Raw genomic sequence first — 11,015 nt, forward strand, 5'->3', positions numbered from 1 at the left:
TTCTTATTGTGTTGATGTGGTCAGTCATTGACGTGGTTTCTGCCATTCAAAAGGTATAAAATCTCCGCTTTAATAAAATCTTATTGTGCAAAAACATGGACTCGTATAGCTTTGTTAGAGTCTCTCATATCTCTTTAGTTGTTTTCTTCTCCGCCATACTTGATAATACTTCATCGGCTAATGCTAAATGTATGTTAGCAATAGCATTGCCATCCATCTCATTCTATTTTGCATTATCAATGATCTTCGCAGGCCAATCCCCAATTGCTGCCAAGCAATTTTTTTCCTTAAGATTGCTTTAATTCTCATTTTCCACAGTGAGAAATTGCTCTCATTAAACCTTTTAATCTTATACTCTGTTGTCATTGTATTCACCAAGATCTATTCAACTATCACTGTTTCATTGATCTGCAATATATACAGAAATAGTATCGTGTGAATAATAGTTACTGAGTAAGTTCCTAGAAAAGATTAGAGGGGTCACAAACGGTCCCGTTTAAAACTCAATATCCTTAGGCAGAACTTTCTAGACTGTATTTAATCACTGCACTGACTTTCTATATATGCCAACAATAACGTATGTGAGCAGTACCGTATAGGTAAATAGTGTAGTAGACGTGAATTGTATATATAAATAACTTTTATGTATTGACAACACCAACCAATCTGGCTCTGATACCACTGTTAAGAAATTGACATGCAAACTCGACAAGACAAAAGGTAATGGACATGATAAAATGAGAAATGACATATAAAAATTTATGTGGTTCACCCAAATTAGGTTACATCCATGGGCAAATATAGAAGGATTTTACTAAGTAATGTGAGAATTACAATCTCTCTTTATTAATAAGAGAACAACTGAAATCTCTCTATTAATAGGAGAAAACACCTCATTTATTCTCTCACAAATACCTTATAATTTTATAAGATTAATTTCCATCATTGCTTTTATCTTACAAAAAAAACAAAAGCAAAGCAAGTGGCACCAGTTGGTGCTGTAAATGGCATCAAATTGGTGCCTATAATTATTGTGGATGGCTGTCCCTACTTGGGTGGCTGGTGGCTGGCTTCACACTAAGTGCTACGATGAACTACAATAAACCATATAATCTTGGATGATTATACAATTGAAACCATATTTAAATAGAATTACTTGCTATAATCCGAGGTTAGTTATACAGCGACAGCAATACCGGTGTTGAATAATCTGCTTACCCCACCTGCCATATTCATCACCACCTAACATTAACAACATGTCATGTCAGGCTAAAAAAAAAAAGAAGATATTTGTTGCTCTATAAATTGGAACTCCAATGAGCTTCCATGGCCATATAAGTTGCGAGCACTGAAATTTAAAACATTGTTGTAGGAGAAAGTACGTAGCTAATGAAAATGCATCTTTCTAAAGTTATGTTTGTAGCTTTGTTCTATGCGTTTTTGGCAGGAGTAGCACCATTATTAGCTTATGGTCAGCTTGCTCCAACATTTTATGATGAAACGTGTCCGAATGTGACCAGCATCATACGTGAAATCATTGAAGATACCTTGTTATCCGATGCTCGGATCGGGGCCAGCCTCATTAGGCTTCACTTCCATGACTGCTTTGTTGATGTAAATTTGCTATGATCTTTCATTTTTGTGTCTCCATTTCTCTGCTTTCTTATAAAAAAAAAAGAGAGTTGAGATTTTGATTCATCGATTTTGTTGGACAGGGTTGTGATGCATCGATTTTGTTGGACAATACTGATACAATTGAGAGTGAGAAGGAAGCTTTGCCAAACAACAACTCTGCAAGAGGTTTTGATGTTATTGATAGAATGAAAGCCAGATTGGAGAGCTCTGAAAATTGTCCTGGCATAGTTTCATGTGCTGATATTCTCGCAATTGCAGCTGAAGAATCTGTCGTTTTGGTATGTTAAAATGGAGAAGAAAATTGATCGTAACCTCAATTTATGTGTATGTTTTTGTACTGCATGTACTATATTAATCTAGACTACCCTATGTATGGTTATAGGCTGGAGGTCCCTCATGGGCAGTTCCACTAGGAAGGAGAGATGGAACAACAGCGAACCGGGCTCTAGCAAATCTTTCCCTTCCGTCCCCCTTTGAGACCCTTGATGAAATCAAAGCCAAGTTCACTGCTGTTGGCCTGAATAACAATACTGATCTGGTTGCTCTATCTGGTAACGACTACTATTATATATTCCCCTTCCTAGAGAGAAGAAAAACAGAAAAATGTTTGCTGACATTTTCACGTCTCTTGTCTTGACAGGTGCTCACACATTCGGACGGTCTCAATGTCAATTTTTCACAAACCGGTTGTATAATTTGAGTGATTGCAGTACTAATCCTCCACCAGATAATACATTGAACACAACTTATTTAGCAACACTCCGGGACTTGTGCCCTTGTAATGGGAATGGGAGTGTGCTTGCTGATCTTGATCCTAAAACACCTGATGGTTTTGATAGTAACTATTTCTCCAATCTGCTAGTTGGCCAAGGCCTACTTGGGAGTGATCAACTACTGTTTTCGACTCCTGGGGCAGATACCGTTGACATTGTCAACAACTTTAGTGCAAATGAAACAGCTTTCTTTGAAAGCTTTGTCGTTTCCATGATAAGAATGGGGAATCTCAGCCTTTTGACAGGAACACAAGGGGAAATCAGATTGGACTGCCGTGTAGTTAATGGAAATTCAACTGGACAAAATATTATGCTTGTTAGTTCAATTTAATACACACACACACATGTATGTATGTATGCATGTATGTATTGTGTCATAAAATTCATCAGTATGATGGAAAATGCTATTGATACTCCCTCTTAGGTTGCCGTTTCTCGTATCGAAAACGTATATTTCCCTCTTATAAATAAATTCGAGATTTGATGCTAATTGTTGGAGATCAACACATACCCTTTAAAAACAATAACAAACACTCCACATGATCACAAGTTATTTGTAAAATTAGTTTTTGAGGGTTGACATTTTACATCTTATTTTAATATATTAGGTGATAATGCATATAGCAGGTGGGATAAATAAAGTACTGAACATTATTATTGTTGTCATTTAAACACGGTTTCAATTGTATGACTATCCAAAATTGAAGGTTTAATTTAGTTCATTGTACGTAGTTCTAATTTATAGAGAGACAAAGAGCTTTGGAAGCTAAATGGTAATATATTACATTTGAGCCATGAAATCATTTTATTTTTTAAGTTAGATGGTGATGAATATGGCAGGTGATCACCATACATGAGGTTTGTAAAATTGTTTCCTTTGTTTTTTTTTTTTAATGATGATAAGCTGCCAAGCTTCCATGTATATAATAAATTATCATTCAAACAAGAGAGGTATTCAAAATTTCCCCCTATGTAGGTCATTGTTCACCTACAAGGGAACAATAACTTGTCATACCAATGTTATATACATCTTCTGGAAACCATTTCCACAAGGCTTTGTATATAGACACACAAACATTGTACGTTTAATTAGGACATAGGATATATTACAGTTGTGTTTCAAAGTTCAGAAGACCAGCTTGATGCTACGTGTATTTGATATTATAGTAGTTTTTATAATTATAGTTTTAAAAAAATAGGTTTAAAAAATGCTATAAATAATAGATTTTTCATAATTAAGGTTTTAAGAGGGTTTCCAGTGGAATTCATGCGAAAAATTATTATATATATATATTGATTAATCAAATACTTTCAAAATTATAATTAAAACAAAATATAATTCTAACCACACCTTGCCTCCCTACCAAACAAAACAGAAACTAAATATAAAATGTAGAGAGATCTTAGAACATTAGAAATGAGTAGTTGATCTCTTACTTGGTCAAAGAGTTTTAAGATGTATCATGAATGCTCATTATTGAAAATGAAGTAATCCCTAAACTAGTTAAAAAAGTATTTATATTTTAAAAAGAAATCGATATATTAAAAGGGTTAACAAAAGATATTAAAAAACAAGATACATTAAAGAAAAAAAAAAGAAAAGAAAAGAGAATTATAAAAACAGAAAACAAACACAAAAAGAAAGAAAAAGAAAGCCAGCAGATGCATAACAAAAAAAAATCATTAGGATTGAAGGAGCTGATACGCCACATTTAAAGCTTTGATTTGGTGTTAGACTAATCTATAATACCTTCAGGTCCATAATTAAAGCAGTGCTAATAATTATGAAGAACTTCTCTATAGATTTAAGCTAATTTGATAATCGATAAAGAATTAAGGAGAAACTGTCTTTGAATATCACAATTCCATCAATAAAGATTATCTTGTTCCTCATAAATTATATATTCTAGCTAAAAAAACAAGAAAGTATAGATCAAGCCTCACGCTAGAATTTTCCAAACACTAAATTGGATCATTGATGTTAAAAACATATTTATATTAGTATTTTTTTGTGCGGTAATAATCAAGATTTTATATAAATCTAGTGCTAAAAGAACTTGACTAGCTAAAAAAGAACAAGTTATGATTGTGTGCATAGACAAGAAAAAGAAAGAGAGATAAAAAAGGACAGCTTGATAACAAACTAACAAACTTAAAAAATGACTCTTAAAAATCTAATTTGTTCACTGTAAGGTATCTTTAGGATTTATATACATCTAGGTATAAAAGTTTTTTTTATTGTTTATAGACTTTAACTAAAGAGCCAATTTCTCAGGAATAAGATGGAAAACATTATTTCATTTCGGATCTTTATCCTAAAACACCATGTTACTTTCACTAAGATCCCCCAAAGTAGTACGATGTATTTTCGTAACAATCTCATTCCAATTTAAAATGCAGTGCTCTCTTCTTGCCGTATAATTGACGTATTTATATTAATAAATTTGAGCCTCTCAGACGCCTGTTCAAAGAAATTCCATTGAAGAGTGCTCAGCCAGGCAAATAGACCAAGCTGTAACTTCAATATTTATTCTGAATTTTAAGTATTACATTTCATTTCCATCAAAGTTATTTTTATTACACACATACATATACATGAGGTTATTTTCAATTTTTTCTTGGCATAGTCTGGCTTTCAAACTGAGCTAACAAGCGCACTATCTTTTCCAGCCAAGTTTGCATTGACTACTCTGCAGTTCAATCTGATCTCACCTTCTGTCCCTGTCAAAGGACTAAGATTCCCCATTCTTATCATGGACTCAACAAAGCTTTCGAAGAAAGCTGTTTCATCAGTACTGAATATGTTAACAAGTTCAATGATATCATCAGCCCCAGGAGTCGAAAACAGTTCTTGATCACTCTGAAGTAGGCCTTTATTAGCTTGAAGATTGGAGAAATAGTTATTGTCAAAGCAATCAGGTGTTGTGGGATCAAGATCAGCTAGCACAGTCCCATTTCCTCCTTGGGGACATAATTGCTGAAGTGTTGCTAGGGAAGTGGTGTCCAATGTTGGGTCAGGAAGGCCAGTGTTGTTGAAGTTGTACAGTCGATCAATGAAAGTTCTACATTGAGCTCGTCCAAATGTGTGAGCACCTAAGAATAAAAGCACCAAAATTTCATCAAAGAAATAATAATGATATAAATAATTTTCTTATGATGAGTTGTAGAGAGCAATATATAAATTTTTTTGTAGCCTCAGATTGAATTAGTTTTTGATTTGGTATCATAATTTAAATAACCAAGGAATCTTTCACTTGAATGTAGTAGAAAGTAACATCTTTTTAGAATATAACATGACAGTTTAAAATTTTGAATTGGATTGGTTCTTTTACCACTAAAAACATATAAATTATGAAAACGTGTAGTTAGTTTGACGAGACGCGCATTCAGTACAATGCATTTTAGATTAATATTGTGTGATCATGTTTCTCAAGAAGAAGGGAAAAAACAATTGTTACCAGATAGTGCTACCAGATCGGTATTGTTGTTGAGGCCAACAACCGTAAATCTGGATCTGAGACGCTCAAGGGTGTCACGGGGACCTGGGATGAAAGCATTAGCAGCAGTTCTGTTTGCTGTTAGACTGTCTCTTCTTCCTAATGGAATTGGCCACCATGGACCTCCTGCCTGCAGTAACCATAAAGAAGGTTAAAATAAAGGCTATAAAAATACAAATGATCTATGTGAATTGAGATTTCAGTTCCCTTTGCCTTAATTTGCTTGCCACTTAAGTTTCAAAATGTAAAAATATTAAAATTAAAGAGCAATTGATTTCGAATTCGTATGAAATCAATTGTGATGATAGCATACCAAGACAACCGATTCTTCAGCTGCGATGGCTAGTATATCAGCACAGGACACAGTACCGGGACAAACACCCTCCAACCTTTCCTTCATTATATCAACAACATCAAAGCCTCTTGCAGAATTATTGTTAGCAAAAGCTTCCTTTTCGGTGTCTATAGTAGCAGTTTTGTCCAACAAAATAGATCCATCACAACCCTGCAAAATAAATCAACTTGTCAGGACTATTTAAATGTTTTGCTAGAATATCATGGTCAGCAAAATACATAGTTCAACTTACATGAACAAAACAGTCATGGAAGTGAAGCCTAATGAGGCTAGCACCGATCCGGGGATCGAAAATCAAGGTCTCTGCAATGACTCCACGGATAATGCTGATCACAGATGGACATGTTTCATCATAAAATGTTGGAGTAAGCTGACCATAGGCTAATGGCCCTCCAACCAAAAATGCATAGAATAAAGCTACAACCATAAGTTTGGAAAGCTTCATTTTCTCTTGTATACAAATGATGTTTTCAGTGTTCACCGCTTGAATGAGGATTCATAGAAGTTCTAATTTATAGAGTTGCAAAGAGGTTTGGAAGCTATGACACGCTGCCTACAATTACCATAGAATAGAACTAAACATATTTAATTAATTTATAGTCACAGTCCTGATAACATGGATGCGTTACGTATGTGGGGATGGATATGGCTGGGTGATAGAATATTGTTGTCGTCTGTCAGCAATTAGGTTCCTTGGATAGTAAGTAATTAAATCAACTTAAAAATGTTTTAATCGCATGACTATGGTTTAAAATAAGCTGTGTTTGTGGAATATATGCCATTTGGATTCCTATAAGAAGCTATTGATTCAAACATGTAGACCTTTTCATTTAATTATATCTAATACATGACTTCTTGTTTCCTTCATTTTTTTTTTAATTCGAGATAAGGTTTCGTTAGTCAATTATCTCATCACATTAATGACAAGAGGCCAAGCATTTCATTGTTTCATTATAATTAGTAACTTACCTTATCCATAGCTTTTACGAATGGAATTCTACATGTCTACATGAAAGTACATAACTTAAGGGGAAAAAAGCATCACTACATGGGGAAATTTTATGTTGATTCTCGAGTACTTGTTAATAGTTATTTCATAAAGAGAAATTGATGTAAGAAAGTGAGAGAAACCGTGAAAAGAAGGTGGAAAAAAGAAAAAAAAGTATTTTCGTATCTATTTACAATTGTAAAACATGATGGGTCTCGGTGCCTCTCATCAGGGAGTGAATATTAATAGCTAGTCTCACGGAAATACTTTTTTTTCTCTCCTATTACATTGAACATTTTCTTCCAAACTTAGGCGACAAGTATTATTCTATATATATATATATAGACAAGGAATAATATATTTCTTGGAGCAAGAATAGGGCTTCTAAACTTTGCGACTCTCTAAAAATAATTCTAGGCACCATGGAATCCACGTTTTACTTGGTGCTTTCAGAGGAAGCTTGATATATATCCAGTGAAAGAATTAATTCTTCTTCTTCTTCTTCTTCTTTTAATGCAAGCGTGAATGTACGTAAGCAAATTCTTGCGTTTGACTAAGGCAGAGAGAGAGAGAGAGAGAGAGAGATGCAATGTCCAAATTGGCATTGGTTCATAGAGAAGATGATGGTGCTTTTATGATGATGATGTTTTCCTAGTCACATAACAAAGCCTACCAGGATATTATCAAGTTCATACTCGTGTTGGCTTTTGCCAACCTCAAAGGGACCATCCATATAAATTAAGAAACTTGACCTTATCTATATAAGAATTAATATCAACAATGTCATGAAGGATTGGAGGGAGGAGAGTAATGTAAATGTGTAATTTTAGGCCATTTAATTTACACGTTTTCTTGCACTGGAATCTGGAGAAGAAAATTCATTGCTGGCGATGCATTTCATCTGACATGAATTACTATGTTCATTTTTAAAAATAAGAACCTATCTGCTCATTTAAAAAAAAAGGAATTCATTTACAAACGGGGGTTTGCTAGTGGCTATGTTGAGATGAATGAATCGCAATCTGGGAGGTTTATATATCCACCCATAACAGAAAATTCTGTATTTCCATTTGCATACTAAAGTTAAAGGTAGAAATGTAAGAAATCATGGATAATTATATTTTTTAAATCTTACCTAAAACAAAACCGGGTTATAGGTTTGGTAGCAAATAAAATAATATCATTTAAAAAAATAAAAAAAATCAATGAATTTTGACCTGTTAGCCAGATTGCTAATTAGCCGAACTTTGTAACAAAATCACACCAAGTTAAATGTTTTTTGTTTTTTTTTTAATTAAAATCCAGCAAAATGTAAGCCTCAAATCACGGATAACATGCTAAGGTGTGTATATAAATGCTTTTTTTTTTTTGAAGTCATGTTTATTTATATTTGGGAATAGCTCAGAGTTAGTCCCCCTAACTAGGAACTGCATGTCAGTATAGTATCTGAATATTAATTTTCTTAATTGGATCACCATTCTATCATACGTTTCTCAATTTGGTCTGTCTTTTAAAATCTTCCCATGCATAATATGTGCAAGTTAGACGTAAGTAATAAATTAAAAACATAAACAGGGGGTTCAATTAAGGAACATCTACAACTTTAAGAACCCAATTACGAAAATTGATAGCTTAATCAAGACCTGAGAGGCTGAACGTAAATTATTAAAAGTTGGGGCATTAATCTGAGGTCTACCTTTATATTTTGGTAGATGGCCTTATTTTAAGTGATGCAATAAATTGGGCGCTTGTCTGTGTCAGTTCAGGGCCAATCCTTCCTTATCTTCTCCGTCTCTCTCTCTCTCTTGATATTGAACATTTCAAATTCAAAAACGTAATTTTAATATCTCGGAAGTATGTATTTGGATGTCAAAGTGGAAATGGCAGAATCACTTTTAAGGTCATGGTTTGAAGATCCATGATGACAAGTGAGAATGCATTAGGTAGCATTTAACATTATTTAGTAGCGGAGCATCTACAACTCAAACAATGTCTCTCAAAGCTGAATTGGAGCAGACACAGATTTGGAAGCAGCATGCATAAACTGAAATAGAGGACCATATATAGATACATAAAAGTATGCCTCCGGCTTGCTTCATGTAGCTTTTTCTTTCCAAGATGCTAGCTAGCAGCATGCCATATAGACATTTATTTGATCTCAATCTTGTCTTCTCATTTAAATTGAGCTAGCCAGAAGAGCATTTGATCCGGTTGATTTGTCGTTGACTCTTCTGCAATTCAATCTGATCTCTCCATCTGTCCCGGTTAAGGGGCTAATATTCCCCATTCTAATCATGGACACCACAAAGCTTTCAAAGAATGCAGTCTGGTTACTACTAAAATTGTTGACAATGTCAATGGTATCGGCACCTGTAGTAGAAAACAACTCTTGATCACTACGAAGCAGGCCTTCATTGGTTTGAAGATTGGAGAAATAGTTGCCATCGAAAGTATCAGGTGTAGTGGAATCAAGATATGTTACAACACTCTCATTTCCAGATTGAGGACATAATTGTTGAAGTTCTGCTAGATAGGTTGTGTTCAGTGTTGGATCAGGATTGCCACTGCCACTAAAATTATACAATCTAAGATTGAAACTTGAACATTGAGCCCTTCCAAATGTGTGAGCACCTGAAAAATATGCATGTCAAACCTTACAAAAAGACATAAATGGATCAGAATACTAATAAAGACATACCTGAAAGGGCAACCAGGTCACTACTGGTGTTGAGGCCCACGTCTGCAAACTTGGATTTGAGAACATCAAGGCTCGCGAAGGGAGACGGAAGGGCAGAATTAGCACCACTTCTATTTGCTATTAAGCTGTCTCTTCTTCCCAAAGGAACTGTCCATGAGGGTCCTCCTGCCTGTGATCAAACATTAATTTAAGAAGCAAACAACAATGTATCCAAAAACAAGAAGCTGCAGCAAAGACACATGGATTAGCACATTTTCAGTTTTAGGTTCAAAGAAATTAGCATATTAGTAGTCCATAATTCCACAAAAAAAAAAATCTCCTTGCCTTCTACTCTTTCTTTAAATTCAATAAAGTTTGAGAATAGTTACAGGCAAGGGAAATCATTAACATACCAAACAAACAGACTCTTCAGCTGCAATGGCGAGAATATCAGCACAGGATACGATCCCAGGACAAGCATTCTCTACTGCAGCCTTCATGTCATCAACAACATCAAAACCCCTTACTGTATTATTATTTGGAGCAGCTTCTTTCTCACTCTCTATAGTATCAGTGTTGTCCAAAAGGATCGATCCATCACAACCCTGAACGAAGCTAGTAATTAACACTTGAAGTTCAAGAAACAACATGTTTGATTATCTAGCAATGTTAGAAAAAGAACGTAATTAGTTATAAAGATGGTTACATTAACAAAACAATCATGGAAATGAAGTCGAGTGAGGCTGGCTCCAATCCTGGGATCTGTGTACAAAGCCTGAACAAGGACTCCACGAATGATGTTGTTCACATTAGGGCATGTTTCATCGTAAAAAGTGGGACTCAGCTGAGCATAGGCATAGGGAAGTGATCCTCCAAACCAGATTACAAGAAAAAGAGAAGCAACTAACGGATGTATTGCTTTATCAACCATCATTTTGAAAACAAAAAAGGCACTGTGTCTAGCGGTTAATAAACCAGTGATGCTGGGGAATGGAGTTAAGGAGCAATAAAATCGTACACAAAATGTGCCCACATCGCAGAAGTGATATGATTATTGATGACGACGAAAGACTTCGTTGATTTGATGATA

The 11,015-nt window shown here is 34.6% G+C and overlaps 2 protein-coding genes across 2 annotated transcripts; one reads left to right on the top strand and one right to left on the bottom strand.

Moving 5' to 3' along the window:
- The first annotated feature begins 1,354 nt into the window (after positions 1–1,354).
- Positions 1,355–2,874, top strand: LOC105126138 (peroxidase A2-like). Its single transcript, XM_011026897.1, has 4 exons — positions 1,355–1,614; positions 1,716–1,913; positions 2,018–2,186; positions 2,276–2,874. The coding sequence occupies exons 1-4, from the start codon at positions 1,390–1,392 to the stop codon at positions 2,737–2,739; spliced, it is 1,056 nt and encodes a 351-aa protein (XP_011025199.1). The 5' UTR covers positions 1,355–1,389; the 3' UTR covers positions 2,740–2,874.
- Positions 2,875–4,872: 1,998 nt separating this feature from the next.
- LOC105126277 (uncharacterized) lies at positions 4,873–11,015 on the bottom strand. The gene is made up of 9 exons (XM_011027096.1): positions 10,632–11,015; positions 10,339–10,530; positions 9,947–10,115; positions 9,431–9,879; positions 7,230–7,265; positions 6,493–6,747; positions 6,219–6,410; positions 5,867–6,035; positions 4,873–5,501 (listed from the first exon to the last, which is right to left on the bottom strand). Exons 1-9 carry the CDS (start codon positions 10,857–10,859, stop codon positions 5,044–5,046), a joined length of 2,148 nt encoding a protein of 715 aa, XP_011025398.1. The 5' UTR covers positions 10,860–11,015; the 3' UTR covers positions 4,873–5,043.

The sequence above is a fragment of the Populus euphratica genome, unplaced genomic scaffold, assembly GCF_000495115.2.
Source record: "Populus euphratica unplaced genomic scaffold, PopEup_1.0 scaffold75.1, whole genome shotgun sequence".
Lineage (NCBI taxonomy): Eukaryota > Viridiplantae > Streptophyta > Magnoliopsida > Malpighiales > Salicaceae > Populus > Populus euphratica.

Excerpts from the sequence above, each read along its gene's own strand:
- LOC105126277 (XM_011027096.1), bottom strand. The coding sequence starts at position 10,859 with ATGATGGTTGATAAAGCAATACATCCGTTAGTTGCTTCTCTTTTTCTT. Across the intron at positions 9,880-9,946 it reads TGACCTGGTTGCCCTTTCAG|GTGCTCACACATTTGGAAGG; the intron begins GTATGTCTTTAT and ends CATATTTTTCAG. Across the intron at positions 7,266-9,430 it reads ATGCTCTTCTGGCTAGCTCA|ACATGTAGAATTCCATTCGT; the intron begins ATTTAAATGAGA and ends ACTTTCATGTAG.
- LOC105126138 (XM_011026897.1), top strand. The coding sequence starts at position 1,390 with ATGAAAATGCATCTTTCTAAAGTTATGTTTGTAGCTTTGTTCTATGCG. Across the intron at positions 1,914-2,017 it reads CTGAAGAATCTGTCGTTTTG|GCTGGAGGTCCCTCATGGGC; the intron begins GTATGTTAAAAT and ends GTATGGTTATAG. Across the intron at positions 2,187-2,275 it reads TGATCTGGTTGCTCTATCTG|GTGCTCACACATTCGGACGG; the intron begins GTAACGACTACT and ends TTGTCTTGACAG.